This window comes from Gouania willdenowi, chromosome 1, assembly GCF_900634775.1.
Source record: "Gouania willdenowi chromosome 1, fGouWil2.1, whole genome shotgun sequence".
Lineage (NCBI taxonomy): Eukaryota > Metazoa > Chordata > Actinopteri > Blenniiformes > Gobiesocidae > Gouania > Gouania willdenowi.
This window is the reverse complement of record NC_041044.1, coordinates 37,400,379-37,426,754: the sequence shown is the minus strand read 5'-3', so window position 1 is coordinate 37,426,754 and position 26,376 is coordinate 37,400,379. Positions and strand designations below refer to the sequence as shown.

General features: G+C 37.8%; 1 protein-coding gene across 4 annotated transcripts in view; it reads right to left on the bottom strand.

Annotated features, from left to right (window-relative positions):
- rptor (regulatory associated protein of MTOR, complex 1) overlaps positions 1–26,376 on the bottom strand; it is a 209,058-nt gene that overhangs the window by 181,689 nt on the left and 993 nt on the right. For all 4 annotated transcript variants that reach the window (XM_028443974.1, XM_028443982.1, XM_028443990.1 and 1 more), the window contains exons 2-4: positions 26,070–26,244; positions 7,476–7,578; positions 1,842–1,924 (exon numbers count right to left, since the gene is read on the bottom strand). In XM_028443974.1, coding sequence (XP_028299775.1) covers positions 1,842–1,924; positions 7,476–7,578; positions 26,070–26,237 — 354 coding nt within the window. In that variant the 5' untranslated portion in view covers positions 26,238–26,244. The remainder of the gene's footprint in view (positions 1–1,841; positions 1,925–7,475; positions 7,579–26,069; positions 26,245–26,376) is intronic.

Sequence of the window (26,376 nt, the reverse complement as noted above, 5' to 3'; positions counted from 1 at the left end):
CAGACCGCTGGCATAGTGTGTCACTGATTTGGATACACGCCCTTGTTTGTGAATCGTAGCACTTCATATGGTTTGTGTGGCATTGTGTATAAAGCGCGTTTTATTTCAAGTCTCGTTTCCTTTGTCTCGGCTGCACTCAAGATGGAAGTCGATATTGGAAACGCTGAAGTCTGATCCAAAAGCTGCAAATTCAAAACTCGCAGCACATTTTATTTTCCACTAACTCTCCTCGCAGGGCAAATCATCATGCCAGCAGGTCATAAAGGAGCAAACAGATGTTCAGTAAAAGGCCTCCAGTCGCAATAAATTTAGTTTTCAATTTCAAAACTTTAAAGTTGCAGCAGAGCTACTTTTAAAAAAATAGTTACTACATAACAACACATTGTTTGGGTGGAATTTATAACAGGAGCCAAACCTTGGCAGAGCGATGCACGTTCATGTTGTGGTTCGGTATGTTTTAGACGCATCAGCCACTTTCTTATATAAAACAATTTAATAAAACAAAAATATGAATTATATCCTAGAATCAGTATTAATAATATATTGCCGCAAATAATTACCTACAGCAGTTTTGCTAATAAGTAAAAAGAAAATCTTAATTTCAACAGTATAAACAATAATATTAAATGTCAATAAAATTAACTATTAATCCTAGTATAGCAGTCAGAGACGGTTCTTTTTCATCTTTTTTTATTCACTTTTTTGAATAATGTTCCCCATAACAATCTCGCGTAAAATCTCATTTCAAAATCTCGCATTAGGACGGACTTCCCCTCATGAATTGGATATACTGTAGCTATATGGCACATGACATATTTAGGGACAGTAGGAATGAATGAAGGCTTTATTTCAAACATGTGAGCGTATTACAAAACAACAAGAACAAAGAAGAAAACAAAAGAGCAAATGAAAACACTTAAATCAATCACATATTTGAAAAGGTAGTAGAAAGAAGCATTTACTTATTTAGTCCTCATTCCATTCTCCACCTAAAAAATTCTATTTCGCATTTCGACAATTTTTTTTGCCCTAAAACAGGTGGCCTAATGTTTAGCAAGTGTGAAAAAATGAGACAGGAATAAGTATGAAAAGGAAACAGAATGGGTAAACTGACGAAGTACACTACTACACAATAATACAAAAAAAAGGGAACATTATGAAACTGAAAATTAGACACACTAAAAGATTTGAATAATAACTTCCAGCTGTTACTTTTTTACGAGGAATAGTGTAACATCAACTATGTGGGATATTGCTAATGTCATGGTATGAGAACTAGTTATTTCACCAATAAGGCATTTCAACTCAGCTTCTATGATAGAAAATGTATGACTTTGTCAGGCCTAAAGACTTCTGAGATAAGCATACACCTACACACGACAGCTTTAACTACTAATGCTACATTTTGATTTAAAGAAACACACACACACACGCACGCGCGCGCAGATACAATAATGTCAGGGGGTCTCTCCCAGCAGTTCCATTCACCAGCTCAAAAATGAGCTCTGGTTGCCATAGCAGCAGCAGCAGAAACCATCTTTTCTATCAACAGGAAACTGCTTTGCTGGAAACTAAGTGATGAAGCTGATGAACTGCAACCCCACAGCTTCAGCTACACACGAGGATCAATAGCACAGAACTGACAAACTGTTTACTCTCGTTCTCTGAAATCTATGAACAACTTCAAAAACACGAGGCCTGAATCATCAGCAGACTGTACAACTAAAGGCCAAACCGTAAAGGGCTTTCATTCACTTTAGTTCTGCTTTGTACCGTCACGTGTAACGTGCACTTTTGTGCGTGTGCATGCGTGTGTGTGTGATGACGTTGGACACACTCACCCTGGGCTGCCAGTTTTCATACTGCTTCTGCAGGTTGGCCCCGATGGTCTCCAGGGCTTTCTGTGGACTCATCGAGAGCGGATCTGAAGTGCAAACAGACGAGCATTGAGCGTTTATTTAATATTTACAGTCAGGCTACATACAGCAGTGTTCACACAACCTGTGCAGGAATGTAACTCAGCAATAGGGGAAGAAAAAGCAAATGTGTTTAAATATAAAGGCTTCAGCAGCCATCAAAGCAATCACCAATGTTATTGGAGACCAGACACTGAAAGAGTTATTAAACCTTTATGCAGATGTTTGGCTCATTTCTAACTGTAATCCCCAAATTGATTGATTAAGGTGTAATTAGGGTAATTGAAATAATCTGTTGCTGTCACAATCATAGTTGAATTGTAATTGAGTTTAGATAGATAACTTTAATTGTAATTGGCATGGAAATTTAATTAAAAAAAAAAACTACAATTTCATTAAACACAAAACTGAGGAACCATGTTACAATTCTATGGCTTACATTTATGTAGTCATTAAAGATTAAGATTTAAATCGAGGGGTATACTAACCAAAAAAAAGCACAGAACAAAATATAACAAAAATATTAATACCAATATTTTCATGGATAAGGAAAACTAACAAAGTAACAAAGAGATTATTATTATTTTTTTTTTTTTAAAAAAGACATTTTTCAGTGTATTTAACAGCCGATCATGGGTTAAAACCAACCTGCTGTCATAATAGATGCTAACTGAATGCTAACACAAGAGGAAGGTTACGTTGCATGGGGGTTTTTTTTTATATGGCTCCGTAATTGTGATTAATTGAATTTGAACTTTTTCATTATGAACATAATTATAATTGACTTTCAGTGGGAAAATAATCATTTTAACTGTAATTGTAAAAAATGGCTGTCACTCATAATAAAATTATAATTGAAGACGCAATTGTAATTGAAAAATGTAATTCACCCCAACCCTGCCTTATGTATCCTTTATGCCAATAGATAATGCTAATAATGTATATGTCAGACATAGGCCAATGGCAGCCCAGGGGCCACATGGTATTTCAAAAAGTTGGGAGGAATATAAAGCCCAACATAATACACAAAATAATTCCCAAAACACACAAATCGACAGCAAAATGCACAAAGTACACAAAAACACACATGAAATACAGAAAATGACAACAAAGACAGACACAACAACCACTTAAACAAACAAAATGACTATGAAAACAGAAAAAACAACTAAACATTAAAGAATAGCTCCAAAGACACACAAACCGTCAATAAAATGACACAAAAACACAGAAAACAACAACAAAAACTACAGAAAGTGACCCCAAAAAAATGCACAAATTGACAACATAAATGCAAAAAATGACAGAAAAATGCACAAAATGCATACAGGAACACAATAAGTAACAAAATTACACATAATGACTCCAGAAACACAAAATTACTACAAACTGACAAAACCACAGATAAAGACAAAAAAAAGACACCCCCCCACCCCCCTATTAATGCTCAGATCTGTCATTATTCTAAGTGCTGACATAAATGTTGACAATGTGGCCATCGGATCAGATACAATCACATTTTTGTGGGCCCCCACGTTGATAGAGTTGCCCATCCCTGGTGTATGTGTATTAATGTGCATCGTCCCTACGACTCAGCAGAGAGCTGCTGTCAGTTTTCGGTCCATCAGCACGATAAAGGCTGCAGCTCCTCAGCTCTTCTTCCACAGGTTAAATATTCCCACACACCGCCACATGGCAGCTCTGCACAGCGAGTGGCTCGGAAAGTTTCAGAAAAGCCTCAGAAGACTGATCCAACTTTCATGGTCTGTGCTGACAGCGAGGCGCTCTCTGGGGAGCTGCGCTGTGGTGTTAACTTTCCTCCTCAGTGGAAGTGTTTTTTAGGTTTTAACCCCTGCTGCTAAAAGAGACAAAACCTCATCCTACAGAAGTACTCAGACTACGCCTATTGTTACAGTTGTTGTTCACTTTTCTTGCAGCAAGTATGGGCTTTTGGTGTGGTTAGGACAGCTTAGAGTAAAGTAAATCATGTCACTGTCTTAAAAAGACCATCTGGAAATGCAACAAATCTTTTCATCACACTGACAGCAAGCCATGCACAAGCAATACTAAAACATGGGCGATGAACTCTTTATATCAGAAATGGGCAAATGGAGGCCGTTGGCATAGTGCTGTGTGGACTCCAAAAGAAATGCACAAATTGACTCCAAAAACACAAAATGACAGGAAAACACACAAAACGACAACAAAAACATATTATAATATGAGAAAAATAACACAAAGGTGCAAAAAATGAATCCAAAAACACAAAATGATAACAAAAACATACAAATTATTAGGACTGGGACGATACACTTTTGTCCCGTTTCAATTTTAATCCCGATTCTTGGTTGCCAATTCAATTTAAATTGCGATTCTAATTTTACTAGTATTGATTCTCTACAGTGACGATTATCACAACTTTTTTCCTTATCCAAACACAAAAGTTAAACCCTAAACTTCTAGAAATATGTCACAGTTCCAAAAAACAATGCACATCACATTCAGTCATTCACTGATTTATCATTATATTTATTCAGTGATTTATTATTATTTAGACTGAAATAAATAACAAAATGAAACCGCCATCAGAAAGGAGGTTAAAAAAAAAACCTAATTTGTAGAGAACTTTTTGAAGTTAGTCACTTAAACTTTTAATGTTCATCAAGCTAGTGCTTTAGAGTGTCTAGTTTTTGTGTAGGAACAGGAGCTGTTCACCATGCTGGTTGTTAGGCTGCTCCAAAAGAGAAGTCACGACGTCATGCAGTGTGAGGATCGACCTCATTTTTCTGTCCGAGTCACAGTTAAAATATCTCTTTGTCCCCTCATACTAACGACAGAATAACGTTTGTTTGTGTGGAAAGCCTGATTTTATTAACTTCTTACATTCAGCGCACATTAGTCATCATTATCATCATCATCATCATCAATGTTAACTTTAATATTTACTCTGTAGTGTGATCAAACTGTGGTTTTACGTTGGACCCAGTGTTAAAATAGCTGACCAGCGTGAACATCATTCTGAGGTCTGTCAGAGTTTCATTTCACAAGCTGCAGCTGACGTGCGCACCACGGCTAACAGCTGATCAGCTCCGCGACGCAGCAGCCACCGTCCTTCCAAAAAAGGAGTGGACAGCAAGAATAAAATAGAATTAAATGTAACACATTTTGTCCCGTTAAAACTGGTACATTTGAACTTATTAGAATTGTTGAGGGTCAATCTATTGGCGTGTATGTGTAGCTTGGAGAAGCTGTGCGTGTAGCCGGGTTATGATGGACAGGGTTGGATCCGCCTCATCTGACATAACGCACGACGCCACCTTGACTGGTTTCATAAGATAAGTTTATTCAATATCTCATTCAGGGTCTGTTGGTCTGCTGCTGGGTGTCTTATCTTTCTAGCTTTATGTCCGGATGGTGACGGACAAGATGAGCAGTAATGTTACACAATACGCTACTTGTCCGGAGCAAAGTTTAATACAGCTTTGGTCATGTCTAAATCCATTCGCCACAGAATCGATCAAAAATATGTCCATACTTTTGATAATTTTGAGCTCATACAGGTGCAGGTTTAATCACAGTTGTTGGTTAGTTTGCTCAAGGGAAATCTCAGCTGCTGCTACTCTTCTTCGTGCTGCAAGTCTTCCTCTCTCTGCACTCACTTGTTGGTACATTACCGCCACCAAGTGGTCACCCACGAAAATGTGGGAAATACAATAAAAAAAATTTGCGATAAATCCTAAAATCGATTTATTGCAATTTTTTCCCACAACCTTACAAAATATATAAAAAACATACAAAATAAGAGCGAAAACATGCAAAATGAAAACAAAAACACTCCAAATAACAGAAAATGAAATAAAAAATACATAAATTGACTCCAAAAAAAGCATAAAACAACAATGAAAATACACAAAATGACTCCACAAACGCCAAATGCACGCTTCAAATCATGTGAGATTTTGCATGGGATTTGACGTCTGTCCGTTTGCGAACGTTGCTATGAAGTAGGCCCACCTTTTATGGTGGAAAACTGTGTGGAAATGTGTGCATGGTTTTCATATTTGGCTCAGATTGTGCTATTTAGGTGCACAGTTTGTTTAATCTTTACATATTTGCGCATTTTCTAACAACATCAGTTAATGATGTGCACGTTATGGCTAATGTCATTGACCTCGCTGTTTCACTTTATTTTTTTGGTTGTTTTATGTTTTCCTGCTAAGTCTTTTTTGTAAAATTGCATCTCATCATGTGTTAACGTTTTTCTGTCCAATCTGTTTATCACATATTACAAATCAATGGAATCCAATGAAACTGCAGTGGGTCAACGTTCTACCAAAGGACGCTTAAACACACCCAGCAGAGTTAGGAATGGAAATACCAACCTCTTGATTAGAAGAATGACATTATTAGATTGGTTTAAATTGGGAGTGTGAATGTGCAGCACGTGGAGAGACATTTTTAGAAGATCTATTCTAGGATTAGGGAGTCCTTTGCCAAAGTGAGGGGTGAGAACACTGAGCTTTGGTTATTATGAGAGCTCTGAAAATACTTCAGGCTCATTAGGATTCTGTATTGGGACTAATTACAGCGTGGTGCCACAGTCCTGCTCATTAACGTAGAAACACTCCCCTAAGAAAAAGCTTTCCTGTTGCTTTCAAGTTCTACTGTGCGAGTGTGTGTATGAAAACGATCCTCGCATTGTTCTCATTCCATTCATGCTTCTCTCATCTGAAGCAGGCTGATCGGGCTTGAAAATTGGAACTCACGTTTTAGGTTCTCAAACAGCGTCAGTTGTCATCAAGCTTAAAATATCTTAAAGCGACACAAACTCATTGCATGAAAGCACTTTAAATGATCACTCTAAAGCTAAATAATATCATCTATTTCAACATTTAGCATCAAACACATATCAATTTATATGTGGGCGTCATTGATTGGAATTCCTAGATCACGTGGTAAACTCAAGGCCCGTGGGCCAAATCCGGCCCTTTAAAAGCATCAAATTTGGCTCACTTGAAAAAGTAAAAATTCGGTTGTAGACATCTCAGCCCCTCCAAATACAAAAATTCAATTAAACTACACAGTATTTCCAGAGCTCAGTTACCCATTTCTTACAGCACATGACAGCAGTCATTTTTAAATCAATTTTTCTAAAATCTTGCAAATTTCCTCAAATTATTCGACAAATTTCCCTTAATCAGGGAGATTTAAGTGAAATGGGACCCAGAAATCGGCGGTGGGAGCAACATTTGGACGCCACTATCAATCATCCATCTTCAGCTAAACAAAAAATACACTTTAAAACAGGAAGCATACACTACCATAGCAACCATTGGATGCTTTTAACTTCATCAAACTAGTGGGACCTACGTGAAAGTGCTTCCTTGAATAATCACTACGTCACAGTTTATCAAACATGTCAGCCTCAACAAACGTGTTTGTTGCATCTGCAGCTTCTAAATCACCTCTGATTTCCATTATGGAAAGCTTACAGAAAACAGTCTATCATTTTAACTGTGTCTGGCTGCTGTACTGGTGTAAAGCTCTGTGTAGACTCACCGATCCAGCACTCCAACCTGGCACATGGCGAGGTCTTGACCACATCTGGAGGATCCACTCCCACGTTGAGGCACAAAACTAACGCCACGCTCACTGTTTTCATCTGAAAAACAGAAAAGACAAACAACTGCTTTTACATCAAAGCTCAAATCCAAAATATTCCTGTCTATCAGCTAGACCTAAAAACCAGTATGAGAAACCGACAATAGCACACATGAATAAGACAACATATTTATGAAGTTTCCCACATTAGATCAACTATAAAATCAGGCCTGTATCATTGTAATGACACACACACACACACACACACACACACTAAAAAAATATACTAAATTAGTAAAATAAAACAAAAAACTAAACATTTGTACAAAAAATACACAAAACGACAACAGAAATGCACAAAAATATACAAAAAAGTTCCAAAAACACACAAAATGACTCCAAAAAGCATACATTAGAGAAAAATGCACCACATAACAAAAATATAAAAATGAGTCAAAATAAACGAAACTAAATCTTTATACAAAAAATACACAAAATGACAACAGAAATACACAAAACTACACCAAAAAAGATACAAAAATACACAAAATGACTCCAGAATCACACTACAATGGCAACAAAAAACAAAAAGTATACAAAAAAAGCACAAAAACACAACAGAGAGATACAAAAATACACATAATGACTCCAATAAACATACATTACAGAAAAATACAGCAAACAAAAAAAATATTAAAATGAGGAAAAAAAAAAAAACAACAAACACATTTATCATACGCATGTCCCATAGAATTAAACCAGGGAAATCACACACTCTTTTACTTTGCACCCGCACATAAACCCCTTTAGAAGACTACAAAGTATGTACACCTCTTTGTACATCCAACCTTCATACACAGACTCATTTGGCCATAAATGACAACTCTACTTAAGCTCCCGAACATGAATACATACTTCTGACAGGCACTGTACTCGTCATATAAAAGCAGCACTTGTGGGATTGTGAAGATAAGTTGAGGTCGAGCAGATAGATGGAGAGAAGGAGGACAGAAAATAGGCCAATCATTGATCAATGGCCGATGACACAGTCTCACACAATAGAGCAGCGCAGACATCATCACAAGCTTATCATGAACCTCTGATGGGCTTCAAATGAGCAGCCGCTTTGAAACTACGCCACAGATTTCCAACCAAGGCCACAGAAGCACCAGGCAGGAAACATTGGTCTATGATTGTCCAAAGGTATGTGTGCACATCCTGGTCCTCAGAAATTATTCAACTTAACCACTTCAGGTTTCAATCCTGTTGGAAAGAAACAAGCAATCAGATCTAGAAATAAACAGTAGTATTACTTACAAAATAATGTGATTTTGCCTAATTTTTAAAGGAAGCTGTTTTTGTTATTGAATTATTTTGTGGTTGGACACGTCCCTAACAGGTGATGGCATTAAAACATAGCTACAACATTACATTGCTCCAGCTAATATTTGATCTTGAGCTAAATTCACTGTTCAGTGAAAGACCGATTGTGTTTAATCAATCAATCCAACTTTATTTATACAATACTTTTCATCACAAATTAATTTGTAATCCAAAGTGCTTCACAGAATTTTGATAAAGTCATTGACAAAAGGTATAATGATAAAAAGGTTTATAGAATTTAATAAATTAATTATAAAAATGTCAAATAAAAAAAAGTCAGAGATATTTCATTAGCCTTTATTTTGATAAAAAACAAAGCAGTGAAAGGCAAAATTTATAAAATATAAAACATAAAAATTTGCCAAAAAAACTGTAAAAGTTAAAAAGAACATTAATAAAAGATTTAACATATCAAATATTCAAAGAATGAAATTATAAAATTATAAGAATAAAAATTACAAAGCACTACATAGAAGCCAAACTGAATAAATAGGTTTTTAAGTTACGTTTAAAAACTGAAATATTCTCAGCTCCTCTCAGTATCCTGTTCTACCGTCTTGGAACATAAAAAGCAGTAATACCTACACTTATTAAAAAGTCATTGGAATTTATTTTGTAAAATTTTTCTATGTTTATTTGTTTTGTGCAATAAAATGTGCTGAAGATGATTTTTGTGTCACATAAATCTGTTAGTTCTGGAATCAGATCAGAAAGTGTTAAAACGAGATTTCCCGTATGATTAAACAATTAAAGCCGGGGGAGATGGACATTTTTTTTTTTAAATCAGATAAAGACACAGTGTAGGCTTCATAGATCAAGAAATTAAAGATCATGTGCTGAAATAAAAGATGTAAAAGGTTAAAACTGTCGCTCGGATTTGTTTATATTTATATTTACAGTAGAGCCCAAAACAGATGTCCCAGCAGACTATTTCAACCTTTTACATCTGTTTTTTGAGCAAATAAACTTTGCTTTATTGATCTGTTAGGATGAGACGGTTTATATCCCATTAAAAACTTTAAATTCCAGCAGATTTAATGGTTTAAGGAATGGATAATCGATTATTAAAAGAATGATTTCCTGCAGCCGTAGAACAGACACAAACCGTCTCCTATGGGTTTGCCTGGACTGAGACTGTGGCAGTAAACTTCTTTCCCACAGACACTTCACTGTTTGCTCTCACACAGCGCTGACATGTAGGTCAGTCCCATACTGTGCAGAGTGACCTTTCCAAGCAGTCTGAGGTATGTTCTGTGTAGCACAGCTATCGAGCCCGTGCGGTGTCTTCTTTGCGTTGTGTGACATGAGCAGGGACAGGAGGGCTGTTATTGTCGGAGTAATTAAGGAGCCTCGCGGGCTCCCGCTGACCGACTAAAAGGTCAGTGTGATAGTCGGACTTGGCAGGAAGCCACAACGGCTGCGTGCATCCTCACACGTGTGCACTGCATCGCGTGGCTTCATTTACTGTACAGCTGATGTCCTCACCTCTCGCCGTCCCTCCTCCTACAGACCTGCCACTGGAAACTGATCTCATGGAAGGAAGCTTTGGTGGTGGCCATTTACACACTCCTGTAGTCCATATACTACAGCAGTGGTTCTCAAATGTTTTTGGGTTCGAGTACCCCCTTTCAATTATTTCTGAATCCAAGTACAACCTTTGCCCAAATGCAACATTTTCCTCAGAATACTATGAAAAAAACAACTATAAAACATAATAATGGAATGAATGAGTGAGAACACAAATTTTAAAGAATATAACTGTAAATATTAAATAAGAGGAATGAAACAGTATTTTTTGACTATTGAATAGAAATATTTGTACAGTTTTTTTTTTTAAATTTCTGATCATCTCAAGCCTAGTGTGACCGAAACTGGCCCTTTTTTTTAAGGCTGCAACAAATCAATTCGACTATTAAAAGCATTGGTAACGAATTCCATTATCAATTCGTCACCTTGTGCGATTTATGTCACCGACTGTGATGCGGAGCCATTTGCTTCACCAGCAGAGATTTGTGTGTGCACGCACAAGTTTTTATGTGTGTGTGTGCACCACAAGTGTTTGTGTGTGCACACCACAAATGTTTTTGTATGTGCACGCAGTGTGCGCGTGCACCACGAGTGTTTGTGCATGCGTTCACCACGAGTGTTTGTGTGTGCCCACATTTGTGTGTGCGTACCACAAGAAATTGTGTGTACGCGCGCAAAGTGTTTGCGCGCATTTGTGTGTGTGCACCACAAAAATTGTTTGTGTGTGCGTGCACCACGAGTGTTTGCCGGCATTTGTGTGTGGCCGCGCATGACTGTTTGTGTGACTTGCGCGCGCGAGCGTTTGTGCGTAAGAGACACTTTTATCTCAGTTTAATCAGCTTAAGCAGGGTTTAAATGTGCTTTATAGATAAACTATTTTTAATAAAAAAGATTAATCGAATAATTTATTAACCGATTAATTTATTATAAAAATAATCGTTAGTTGCTGCTCTAGTATTTTTAGTTAATGTTTTAATGAAGATCTTTTACATAATGTTAAACTGTTAAAAAAAACTCAAAATTCTTTCAAAATCCTTACATTTTCCTTAAATTAATAAATAATATTTTCCTTACTTAAGTAAAAATAGGTAAAAATTTAAAGTGAAGATCCTGCTGGGACACACACAAACATCCATCCATTGCTTAAGTCGTTACTTTCCCTGTTTCTTTCTTCCTCTCATAAACTTCTCCCTATCCCTCACAGCAAACTGCTCTGCCCTCACAAGTTTTACAGACATGGAGATGAACACAGAAGGAAAATGTTTGTCCGTGAATTCAATCTACAGAGTTCTTTCAACATCTCTAACATAAGCATGGACCCCATTTCAAAGACTGTTCAATTGCTGCCGACGTCAAGCTCAGCCCTACTAGGAACGTTTCCTGCTCTGAGCCAACAATGCAAACCACAGTCCAGCATGCCAACCATGCTCTGCTAGCTTCTGCATCTCTAACTCCTTTAATAATCACAAAGACGTCCCAGGAGCAGCTTGGCTCGATGGGTTGAGAAACCGTTTCATGGGAAGCCCAGCAAAGATTTATCCTTTCTTCAACCTTCAAATGACTGGAGGCTTTCTCCCAACAATGATCTCGTGTCCCTGGAAATGCACTGCAAACCCCAAAAGGAAGGAAAACTCAATGAAGACGGAGCTGATAAGACAAACTGGGAACGTTTTCAAGGCCAATGTTGATGTATCAAGTAGAACTCCGTGAAGTGCTCTTTTCTATCAGATTTTGTGGTATATCATTAGCTTAATCAGCCTTTAGAATAAAGGCAATCAGAGCGCAGAAACGCGTATCCCCCAATGAAATCTAAAACACTAAAAAGTGGCGGATGCAACAGGGGGCACTCACAGGAGGCTTGCCCTTTAAGAGTAGAACAGATAAAATGGCAGCACACTTTGTGGACTTATTAATCTAAAGTCTGGAGAGGCAGGAGAGATGTTTTTGTCACGGCAGGTAAAATGTCAAAGGCAACTGTAGAGAAAAGCTTTAAGGTCACTTCCAGTTTTTAAGCTTACAATGATCAACGTTTAACACGTGCCATGGAGAGGTGAAGTGAACGGAACGGCGCAAAGCAAACAATAGGATCTGAAATTAAGTTGTAAAATTAGTTAGGAAAAAACAAATATTTATCAGGTGTTCAAAAACCTGAACTGGAAAAAAGGAAGGCTGCTGCTGACACTGAAGGTGAAAGAGGATCTGAAAAGAAGAAGAAATTGAGGAGTTTTATTACTAAATGGATGTCGGGTCGTGAGTGGCTGGTATTTGTCCATTTGTTCAGCTTTGAAATGTGCACTGTACAGTTTGTGGGCAGTGAGATTTGTTTACATTTGAAGAGAATGCATGTTAGTAAAACTTTTTTTCTCTACAGTACATGTAATTCTTAGCACTGAATAATTCTATTCTTTCTAACTTCAGACAGTGTTCCAGGGATCGGATTTTCATCTGAGTTAAGTTTCTTTATTAAGTTATGAAAATGCACTTTATAAAAGGTTCACTTCTCCGACACACCCAAAATTCCGAATTGCACATTTTAGGCATTGTTACAACATTGTTTTAAATTAAATGTTTATATTTTTACCATTTTAATGTATTTCTGCAATCAACTAAAATAAAAACTATTTCAAGAAACATGGATGCTTAAATCTATTCTGTGGCACTCATAATGTAGTTTATTTTCGCTGGAAAAAAATTTGGCTGGTGGAAAATCTTGTTTTCCTGGTAACATTAAGAATCTACTAGCCATGCTGGCTGGTGATCTAAAAAGTTAATTTAAAGCCCCGGTCGTCCCTGAAGGCAGCGCAAGGAGCTGGAAAGAGGATTTCAAAGCTTTATTTCTAGCTGTAGGAGTTTTTATCTCCAGATATTTAAGTTGCATCACAGGGGGAAAGAAAGTTAAAAATATTGAATCAAAGACAGTAATGAGATTAAGACATCCTTCATTTTCCTTAGTTTGTTCATAGTCTTAAAAGAAAACGGTCCCAAATGCTGTACTTTGACATCCGTGGTCCTGGACTAGAGGGTAACTCATTGAGTTAAGGGAAGACATATGACCCATTTGAAAAATTCAACAATAAAATGCCCTATTTTGTACTCTTTTGAATATATATAAGTATATACAGTATCTTAATGAGTACAATGTATATCGGTCCCTTACAGCAAGAAGTTAAAACTCTTTTAAGTTGGAAAATATTCTCAGAGATTTTAATAAGAATTGCAGGAGGGTGCTTGTTTGTGAATATAAATAATACAATCAAGCAACAGCAAACTGATGAAAAAAATTGGAAGCCTCCGCATATTTTTAGCTTAAATCCACACAATTAATCATGTTTTCTGAGTGATTTTTACTTTAAACAGCAGATTTGGTCAGTGGACCTTAGGTTCGACCAACAGATGATCATCAACTTTGTGCCAGTCTTTTATTAATTTGGTGGCCTTGATCCATCAAAAGAACAGCTTGTGGTTAGGACGCCTTATGTTTACATTCCTTCAGAGGTTTACCAAGTCCATGATCCCAGAATCAGTCCAAGACTCACTGGAGAAATGTCTTTTCCCTGCTGGCCAATGAAAGTTTACCCAGGAAGTCCAACGTTGAAGGTTTGGTTTTAATATTACAAAGTATTTTGAGCCTTTGGGGCCGATGCCGATACCAATATTGGTCCATCTACCTATAAAAGCAAGGAATGTCTGTGTGTGCGTGCGGTGCAAATATCTCCCCGACGCGGTGCAAGTTCGACCTGAAACTTGGTCAACGGGTTCTAAACGGGTTCCAAAGTGTGTGTATCTGTTTTTTTGGAGTAATTTTGTCATTTCAAAATGTTTATTTTAATTTTATTTCATTTCTGGACTGCCACGAAATGAAACCTTTTCAGCTTTTGACCTCAGGGTGTGAGGGGGCGCTAGCGCACCATATATATCTATTTCACTACACAGCTCCTCACCCGAGCAAGAGTCACGGGTGCGGCCAGAGCCAATCGCTGCAAACACAGCAAAGCAGACGCGGACCGTAAACACACGAGTGAGAGAGAAGAAGATAGTTTAGACCGAGACACGGGAGCTCTCTGAATAGATCATTTTAAACCGTCAGCCACTGATGAGTCTTTTGCAGACAACTTTCCCAACCCGTTCAATACTCCATCTAGAAAACTGTGGATTCTCTGTGGTGCCGTGCATGGAAGCTAAGCTCTGGCCACTCGGTTCAAAGTTAAAAAATTATTTTTGTTTTTAAAAAAAAAGAGAGCCAAACTGTAAATAATACATTAATTTACTTACTCACTCGTAGTTTGGAGCTTTACATTTTGTTTTGCGCAGTTTTGTTACTTTTCTGATTGGCGCTACAATGTCTATGAAGTTTGGTTATCGGCGTCTCAAACATTTCCCAGGAACACACACACAAGGTATTTATTTATTTATAATAAAAAATATACTAAATGAGTAAAATAAAACAAAAAACTAAACAATATTTATACAAAAAGTACACAAATTGACTCCAGAATCACTCTATAATGGCAACCAAAAACACACAAAAAATTTACGAAAAGACAACTGAAAGATAAAAAACACACAAAATGACTCCAAAAAACATACATTACAGAAAAATATACCAAACAACCCAAACATAAAAATGACTCAATACACAAAACTAAATATTCATACAAAAAATACACAAAAACACAACAGAAAGATACAATGACTCCAAAAAACGTACATTACAGAAAAATACACCAAAAAAATATATAAAAGTGAGTAAAAAATAAAACAACAACAAACACTTTATCATGTTCATGTCTCATAGAATTAAACCAGGGAAATCACACACACTATTTTACTTTGCACCCACAAATAAACCCCTTCATAACACTATAGAGTACAGAGTATGTACACCTCTTTGTACATCCAACCTTCAAACACATACTCATTTGGCCATAATTAACTCTACTTAAGCTCCCACATGAATGCACACTTCCGACGGGCACTGTTAATAAAATAAAAACACTGACAATGACATACACAGGATACATACAGTACATGAATAAAAATTCTTAGAAAACCCAAAATATGTTTCAAGACAAAGAAGCAAAGCACTACCAAATTAAACTAAGGAACTTCATCAATAATCAGTAACACTGTTAACATGGCTATAAAGCCACTGATAAATAAGAAAAGACAAACTTTTTTTAATGTAAATAAATATCAAACAATCAAGTTGCTTAAATAAACAAACAGTAAACAGATAAATAAAAAATAAAAGGCTAAATGTATGTAACTGTGTAAACAGCAGTTCGGCACAATTAATCAAATTTTAATCGTGATCACGATTAAATTAACCTGATCGTCTGCAATATTTACATTTAAAATATGGGATCTGCACTCTGTAATATGTACTGTATTTATTCAGGTAGCCTTTGGTCCACTTTAAATTCTTGGGATAATATTTTTTTTATTATATTTTACGAATAATTGCTATTTAAAGTTTCATTTTGCACTGTAAACTGTACAGTGTTTTTAAAAGTAGTGAATTAAAAACATTTTTTCCCCCTAACATGATAAATATTTGTGATTACAATATTGATCAAAATAATCATGAATATAATTTTGACCATAATTGTGCAGCCCTAGTAATAGGTGAACTAGTGTATTCTCCCATTGTTGTCATTTTGTAATAAATACTTCCAACTCAAAAGTATCAACTTCTTGTAATGGTCTTCTGAAAGGAATCCCCCAAAAGAGCATCAAACAGCTACAGCAGGTTCAGAACGCTGCAGCTCGGGTCTTAACCAGAACAAAGAGGTCAGAACACATTAGTCCAGTTTTAAAATATTTACACTGGCTCCCAGTCAGCCTCAGAATAGACTTTAAAGTTCTGCTGCTGGTGTATAAATCTGGGTTTGGTCCAGAATACATCAGCGAGATGTTAGTCAGGTATGAACCCAGCAGGTCTCTCAGATCTATGGACACAGGTCAGATAGTGGAGCCCAGAGTTCACAGTAAACATGGTGATGCTGCTTTTAGTTGTTATGCTGCAAAGAAGTGGAACAAACTGCAGCAGAGCTGAAGTCAGCATCACATGGAACATTTTTAAATCAAAGTTAAAGGCACTTATTTCTCTACTGCGTATGATTGAGAGAGAGATTTTTGGTCATGTTGTTGATGTAATGTGTTTGTTGATGATTTTAATTGATTTTACTGATGATTTTAAATGTTCTTATTGATTTTAAACAATTGAATGTTTTATCATGTAAAGCACATTGAGTTGCCTTGTGTACGCAATGCGCTATACAAATAAATTTGCCTTGCGTTGCCTTGCCTTCTAACACACAGCACAGAGCCACAGAACTTCCACGCAGCAAAAAAGTTAATACATCGGTTACATATTAACACTATTGACCCAATGTTGATTATTCGATGAACGCTATAATCGGCCCTAAATAAATATTTTAAGTTTTTAAGATACGGTCAAAGTAGAAGTCGTGAAAAAACAAAAAACAAAAAAGAACTTTTCTACAAAAGATAGGGGTGGTGGCGTTTCAGTAATGTGCCTGTTGGCACTAATCTGAGAGGAAAGGAAGAAAGAAAAATGTGTATTTAATAACCGTGTCCTGGACTGCATGGATTTCCAATAACCTGCTGAGGAGGAGAACGAGGATGTGGCAAAGACAAGAAAAAGTGGACAGCGTTCAGTTATCTCTCATTAAAGGAGAAAGTGATGGACAAAAAAGTAAAGTGGGAAAGAATGAGGAAAGAATGAGACAAAGTGCATGCACGAGTGTCCCAGCCTGTGTACACTTCTTCATGTGCATGTAATTGGACACCAGCTTCCCTCTCATTAATAACTGAGCAGGACTCCAGGGAGTTCTCAAGCATCCCCCTCTGCATCCTTTTAAGCCTCCGATACAGCCCAGAGCTCTGCTTAATACATCCATCAATGGCCCCCAGATTATTCCATTTGTTAGTGATGACATAAATAAACGGTGGCGAGTATTGATCTGCTCCCGGCGGGCTATTGATAACTTGAAGCAACAGGTCAGACATTAAACAGATAGAGGCACACAGCTGAAATGTTATTTAATCTTTTTATCTTATTAAAGGGGACACATTATACAAAGGTTTCACCTTTTAAAACAGTTCCTAAATGACATACAGTATCTGTGCTGGTGTTTGGTAGGAATGTGCGATATTTTATCGTTTATGATTTATCATCAAAAACATTCTCACCGGTAAAAAATTGTCACCCCTCGATATAAACGATAAATTCCCATGTCGGAAATTAGCGAGGGCCACGGGCCATTTGTCCCTCAATTTAGCCAAGAATGTCCCAAAAAAAACCGCGTTCCACGAGCCAAAACTGCCCCGTTTGTTGTCAACAACTTATTATTCTCTGGAGCGGAACGTTGTTTACGGAAGCTCTGCACGGTGTGCACCGCCACCGCCCCCTGCACACACCGCCGTCTGTGCGTGTGTGTGAGGTATTCGTCACGGCTACCAGAAGCTAATATGCTGCGATACATCATGGACCGCTACTTGGTAAAAACCAGATAACCATCCAAAGGGAACCGATTCAAGTTCCTCCGTCAGATCCACCCAAAGTTTCACAAACACGGGGACAGAGATGAACCTGTAGCAACGATTATCAACTGGAAACTCAACTAAAGCTAACTATGCTAAGCTAACACACCGACACACAGACTGAGCTAAGTGCTAACGCTAATCACTCCATATAAGGAACAGACCAAGTAAAAAGAACACGTCTTACTGTCACACTACGTTCACGCTGTAAGCCTTAATGCTCAATTCATGTTTTTTTGCTCATATCTGAGTTTTTGTTTGTCTGTTCACATTACCATTTAAAATGTGACTTGAATCAAACTCCAATGTGAACTGTTTGTGGCTCCAATCTGACCTTAATGCGCATTGTCGCGTTTGTCTCAAAGTTTTTGTGCAGCGGAGCCAGAGAATCAATAAGCAGGTGCAGAGGAAGACGATGATAAAGAAAAAGACAAAGGGAGCCAAATAAAACTATACTCTGTATTTGTAACACAGTCAAACAAACATGAATAAAAACTAACTAAACTTCAAGAAGAAAAAAGTATCTTTGGGGCCACCTGAAATTTTTGATAAAATGGGGTCATGATCCAAAAAAGGTTGGGAACCACTGTGCTAAATACTGTTTAACAACTCCACTTAATATTTTAAAATGTTATCACCATTACTGGTATTCTGAGGAAAATGTTGTGGTCGGACAAAGGGGGTACTTGGATTCAGGAATAAGAGAAAGGAGGTACTACAGCCAAAAATGTATGCGAACCACTGGCACTGATCTACACAAACAAAAATAGAGAAAAACTGATCATGTATCATCCCTGTTGGAAGATAACGCTTGTTGACGTCATGGCTTACATGGAGATTGGCAATCAACAGGATCCCAAACAAAGAGGATTTCATTTGTAGCTGAAACTGCATTTCAACACGGGTGAAAAGTCATTAGAGCCCAGTTATTTTTACAACCCTGCTGCACGCATGTTTTACCTTCATGGCTGAAAATCTTTGCACTGCCTGATGAACTGCGTGCATTTACCATACTGCGCTAATGATGCAGAAGATGAAGCAGCGCCGACCACCTGTTTTTCCTTCCTCGTTATTACAGTGGGCCCGGCTATCGACTGCTTATTGATTTCATTATTCTGAAGAGGAAAACCAGGCCAGAGGCAGCATGTGTGCAATAGCAGCGAGGAGCTTTTTTAACAGCTGTGCACAAAGGAGCTCACAGCTCTCCAGACACCAATCGTCATTCAACAGGCGCCTCACGCTCAATATTTACACTCATGGATAATATACACTAGCAAGAAATAACAATATATACCAGCTGATATCAGCACGAATCATACCTACTTTTATTACTTATTTTGTACTGTAGGATGTTAGTAAAGAACCGAGACTAATAGTCAGCAACATGAGAAAAACTGACTTATTTATTATAAACCAATGTGTTTCACACAGAATATTCTACAATTAAATTAAATAAAAAACTATATAAATAGACCTGAAAAGACCCTGATAATTAACAAATAAATCAACATATCTCTGAGATTTTTAAAGCAGAAAATATAATCAAAGATTTCTATTTATTTCATTTTTTTTGCTGACATCGGACCAATATCCAATATAAATATCGGGACTTGGGTTGAAAAGAGGTGGAAAATGTCCGGTAATTTTCCACGGGAAATCAACCTACGGTAACTTTGATAATATTAAAAAAAATATAAACTTTATAAACTATTTGAATTAACAGGAAACTAGAAGTAATGTTCAATAATGATCAAATCCAAAAATAAATATTAATGTCCGCTCAATAGATTACAATTATTTTCAAAGGCATTTTCATTTAATTATTTTATTTATTTTTTTCAATTATGGCAATATTCAAAATCTTCCATATAGACAAAGAAAACACACAAAAAAAACAAAAACAAGAAGAAAAAACAACAACAAAACAAAGACAACTACCAACTTCATTTTACATTGCACTAGATTGTTGGGTACATGTGAAATGTAATTTGGTTTTTTAGTGTTGCATAAAAATGACCAATAAAACTATCTATCCATCTATCTATCTGAAACATATTCCAAGACCGAAAAAGAGCAGGAAAAAGAAAATGTATTTTACCTGCTTAAGACACAAATAAACGATTGAAACAGATGCTCTGTCCGTTTACCCAGCACAACGGACTCTGTGCGGAATGTTCGCTCTCCTCAGAGATTACATACTTGGGCACATTGCTGCATAGTAGTTTCCATTAAAATCCTACATGTCCCATGATTCTTAGCACTTCTCTGTAATCCTTGTACTCCTGGGACGTGTGTTAAAGGTGTTGCTACAGTCGTAGTTCGTCTCCTCTAAGCTCCATTCATCTCTCCTGCTGTTTCACCAGGCGGTGAAATGAAGGTCGTGTTATATTTAATACTTGTGGATAAACGTCTTCGTGACCGGGTCGATACAATGCCGAGCAGTGTTTTGTGTGACACCAACTACACGGAAAATTCAGCGCGGTTGTAAAATCTGAGCTTTGCATTTGACTCCTCGCAAACTCCGTTTGTTCGCCCGAGTGTGTTTGAGCCTTTACAGTCACTGCGTAATCAATACAGCATCACCAGAGTTTCTGAGAAATCTATGTTTATGTATCATTCTTTTGAAATGCGAAAAAATACCTAACTAGTCTTTTACTATGGTCTACTGTCGGTGGTCATTCGTACACATTAATGTATATAAGTCCCGCCTTCGTCCTATAGACCCCTATACATATGCAAGAAAGCACCGACTTCGTCCAGCCAATAGGCTTTGACTTCCTGGAGTGGGCCACTGTCAGTCAAAGTGAATGTGAGTGCACCGTCACAACAACAAACAGGTATCACTGAGCAGCATAGCGTCATAGAGGAACGCTCCAAAATTCCAGTTACCCATTCCACGATTGCCATAAAGCTTCTACTAAAAAAGTAAAGAAAAGTCTGGGTACAAAGTTTGTGGATAAACGTCTTCGTGACCGCAACAGAATTTATCTCAGAGCTGCTTTTCAAAGGAGGAGGGACTTGCTGCTTTTAAAAGGATTCCGAACAAACTTGGATTTGGCGACATTTCTCATGGACAGGTAATTAACATGTTTTCATCAAAAGTTATGGCGCTCCAACAATAAGTGTAGTTTTTGTAGTTATGCGACTTTGTTACGTTTTGCAATGTGCATGCAAACGTAGAGGCGTGGCTTCTGGTAGATTGGCAGAGGCAGGGGAGGAAGTAGAGCTGTTGAGGGCGGGACATCGAGACGTTCTCTCAGAAACTCCAAATAGCAGCTTTAAACTTTTTTTTTCCAAAAGTGAAATATGTTCACACAGCCCTTCAAATCACTCTGTACGGAATTCCACACATTAATCCTACCTACAGAAATACACATACAACAGGGAAGTTAAATATAGTGGGGAAAATATATTTTATCATTAGCATCATCTAAAATATCAGCATCAGTTTGAAATTTTTAAAGTTACTCCCAATTTCCATTTAATTCCAATAAAAAATCCCAAGAAAATGATATATTTTTAATATTCCCTAATATCCCAAACTTTGTGCAGCCCCCAAAAGTAATCATACAAACTGACTTCAAAACCCCACACAAATTGACAACAAAAATACACTAAATGGCTGAAAACAACCAAAATAAAACTGTAAAAATACACAAAATGACAGGAAATTATACAAAAAAAGACAAAAACCACATAGCAACTCAAACATACGAAATGACATAGAAACACACACAATGACTATAAGAAATACAAAATAACAACAACAAAAAACCACAACACAACAATAAAACACACAATGGCTTTTGTTCTTTCCTGTAATGTTCAGTTAGGTCATTATTCTAAATGCTGACAGGTATGTTGATAATGTGGCCCTCAGATCTGATAAACACATTTTTGTTGCCCCGCTGTGACAAAAGTTGCCCATCTCTGGACTAAAGTTATCTATTAATCTGATACAGGCTTCTGTAATGATAAATATTTCAGCTTTTTCTGTCCATTTATGCCACCTTTAATCAGAGCTGAGACATGACAAGAAGAAAAAGCCTGTTTGCTTCCCCCTCTGTAACTTAGATCAATAGTTAACAAAGAAGATGACAAAAAAAAGCATTAATGGAGAAAGTGGTTATTATGATGTGTGCAAAATAAATACCTGAATAAATTCACCACATGAGCACAGCAGCACAAGGCCATTGGCTTTAATCTTATAGAGTCGACAAAAGCATAAAAAACCTTCAATTCTTTTGCCTGCACAACATGGCAAAGTACTCCAGGGATGAAACAGACAACCGGACCAGACATTTATTCAACCTACGTCTAGGTTTAGTTCTGCAGCTTTAGTGGAAAAACATGGATCCCATTCAAAGCCCTCTCACTCTCAGAATGACTGTGTCCTGCTGTGATGCAGCCATCACGCTGAAACCCAAGCCTATCGTCCCTGGACGATCGATACCGCTCGGTGATGCAATCACTTATCTCTTCAGGCCACAGCTCGGTTTGCGATGGGAGACAGGTGTCGTGATCTGCACTCGCTGTGAGCAAAAATAGTCTCGCTTAGTTTCCGTTTTTTAGTTTGCACAAGAGTCAATGGGTGGCGTGTAAAATCAGTGTGAACCTAATCCGTATTAGCTCTCTGTGAGACTGACTGCCTCCGCTGCTTGCTGCAGGTCTGACAGCTCAATAAAGGCAATCTGATACTTCCCACCACCTTCAGTCCAACTTCATCTACTTCAATCAACACTAAAACTGCTCTTCAGACTCCTTTCTAAACAACATTCTTTGATTTAGCAGAGCCACGTCACGCCCTGTCCTTTGGACCAAACTCAGTGATAGTGTATCTAAAAAGTGCTGCTGTGATGTCACGTCATGGCTACACAAACAAAAGTCGTCAACCTCCCCACAGAAGGGACAACTGCCTATACAGACACACTGTGTGCTTTTGGGTTTGGGTTTGTTTGTGTATCTCTAAGACCTTTGATTTCCCACGGTGTGGAACATCATCGGAGACACCGCGTGTTGCTTTATGCATACTAATGTGCACTGTTTCCTGACTGCTGTGGATATGAAGCATCAGCAGCTAAAAATCAATCAAACCTAAAAGAATCCATGTACTGTATGTTGGTCTGGGCAAAGATTAAAAACCTGAAACGTCTTAGTTGGACTACGTTTTTGCATCATATAGAAGTGTATCAGTGACAAACACAACACCATATAGTGTTAAAACTAATCTGATCTGTTTTGATCACTAAAAATTACTATTATTGCTTTTTTGTTTTAAAATACTTGTTTTAGGAGTCGCTGCTTTCACTACTTCCCAGGAAAGCATGAAAAGCTCATTTAGATGGATTTCTAAGTGCGTTCTAACCCAGACCTTTCCCTAAACAAGCCACACTACAGAACTCACTCACACGTGCTGTCCCTTAGAGGAGAAAAAGACTAAAGTGGCACATGTTGTGCAGCTGGTTGTTAATAAATGTGCCAGTGTGACATTTTGCATCAGCAAATTTAACCCAGAATTGTCTTTCTGGTCAGACTTTATTCACTAAAGTGTCCAATCAAACAAAACATTTACAGTGTGCCTATTGAATTGTTAAGGAACAATTGGTAAAAATTAAAAAAAAATTTAGACCAAAGTGCATGGGATCTCCTGAAAATTTGTTGAAATGACATGGAATAACCGTACAGCCTTTAATGACTAATAACTTACCAAGACGATGATTATCGTGCATCCATGATCTATAAATAAGTACAACTACCACTCCACACTCTGAAGACCAACTCCTTCCCCAACACATGACGACCTCTTTAGTTGTAGCTCCCAATGCTCAGAAATATTTACAAATGAGGGGTCGATGACATGAAAGCGCCTCGGGGCGATAAAGAATGTTATACAGTCAATTTAGTGCAACCCATAATACCTCCACTGAATCAATGGCTGCCTCACATAATGACACTTCCCGCGCAATCTAACACTAGAGTGTAATTCAACCTGTGTCAAAGTCCCATATTCATTTAGGTGAAATCCTTCAATGTGGGCACATACTTTGTCTCTGTTCTGTAAGACTATTAATATAATGGCATTGCTCTGTAGCTGTGAGGTGGAAAATATAATCAGGTTGGCAGCAGATCAAATGACACTTTTATGAGAGTTGCAACACAAATTGGACGATCACCCTCAGAGTGAAACCCGGCTAGCCGAGAACGAGAGCAAGAGATGCGTTTGTTCCTGATTGGCAGAATAATAACGTTAAAAAAGGCTTCTGTCACTCGGTCATTAGTTTGTCTCTTTAAAGAGTTGAATTGATGTAAATTAGGTGTTTGATCTCCGCTAGGCAACTCGCTTTCCTTTCAACGCACAAACCACATCAAAACCAAGCATTGTAAAAGTAGATACTGTTAGAAAACAAAGGCTTGGATCAGCTGACACAATAACAGAGGCCGTTTTTTCAGCTGATGGAGAAAAACAACACGGTGGAAATGGAGGAATTCTTGTTGTTACAGGTGGGATGACGAAAAGCATTCATACAAGGAGCAGCTGGGTGTAGGGCTGGGCAATATGGACCAAAACTCACATCTCAATATTTTATCTCAAAATGGCGATATACAATATAAATCTCGATAATTTTAATTCAAACTAAGTCTCACCAGAAAGACAATTCTGGGATAAATTTGCCGATGCGATATGCCAAACAAGCTCATGTATTAAACAGTTGCACAATATGTGCCACTTTATTTTTTTCCCCCTATAAAGGACAGCATGTGTGAGTGAGTTCTGGAGTGTGACTTGTTTAGTAGAAGGTCTGGGTTAGTACGCACTCAGAAATCTAACTATGTTTTTCATGCTGTTCTGAGAAGTAGTGAAAGCAGCGACTCCTAAAACTAGTATTTTGATACAAATATATATATCGATATAGGCGACATTGTCAAAATATAAAACTCGATATATCTTAAGTCTCGATTTATCGCCCAACCCTAGCTTATCAGTTTTACTGTTGATGAGACATGGCAGAGCATCACTTTAATGCTGACATGTTTACATTAACCTTAAGGGTTTGTTCAGACATCGTATAATAAGAGCACACTTCAGATGGTATCTGTTATGGTCAACCTGACTGCAGACATCAGTCACAAGATTCCGTTGGCAATGCACCATGGGACAGTTGAGTATGACTAGTGTGCCCACCGTGCATACTTCAAAAATGTCCCGTTATAGTATACATCTGGGCATTTCATGCATACTCAATCTGTTCCTACTATCTAATACAAACTACAAACTCATTTTGACGTCAGACTTAGTAGGATTAGTACGTTAGTATGTGATTTCGAACACAGCATTTGTAAAGAAAATACTATCACAAGTCTGACAGGCTAAGGGGCGGGATGATAACACAAACCACACCTACATCAGATTTCTGACCAATCAGACGAAAGGTCTCAGAACAGAGACGTCCATAACCAAAGCTTCAAGAACAAACTGGTGAACTTTCACAAAGTTCTTTGTTCTTATGGCGTTTGTAGAAGTCGTAGGAATTCCCATGCCATCATTAATCGAGTGACAGGTGTTTACGACTGCAAACACAGAACTGAGCGTCGACAGCGGCTTTACTTATTCTACAGGACAAAGACAACAATGCGTTGGAAGGAAAAGTGTGTCTTTAGGATGTATTTGAATTTTGAAAGCCTGAGGTTCAGGCAAGACTAGTCGATTCAAGCTTTTGAGCTTGGGCTCAAAAAGGTCATTGTACTTACACACAAATACAATAAATCATCAGAAACAACAACAGTGTTTGGTCGACCCCAAGCCACGCTACAGAACTCACTCACACGTGCTGTCCCAAAGGGAGACAAAGACTAGTGTGTTGCAGCTGGCTGTTAATAAAAATGCCTCTTTCTGCTAAAACTTTACTGAGAAAAAAAAACACTGCAATAGCCCAGCTCTACTATTCATAATTTGTCATATTCAAGGATTAGAAATGAAACACAATTTATTTTCTTTTCATGTAGAATATCTAAAATCCATGCTGTAGCAGTTTCCATGACAGCAGGAACACTTTGACACCAGCGTCAGACCCTTACCCTGTCCTTCATCCTCCAGCTCTGCGCCAAAGCCTTGGAGCCTTCAATCTTCTCCGAGTGCCGTTTCTTCATGAAGGCCAGGGGAAGCTTCCAGTCGTCCATGTCGGCCTCCTCTTCCTCAGCTAGGCCCACGGCCGGCGAGTTGAGCAGCTCCGGGTCCATTTTCATCAGGACTCTGCAGAGGGAGAGGAGAAGGACTTTTACGGACCCCCAGAACAGCAAAGGAGGCCCCAGGCTGGGGTTCATACCATCAACCCTTTGCTTTTTTTTTTTTTTAATTTCTTACATGTGTATAAATATAGTTTTA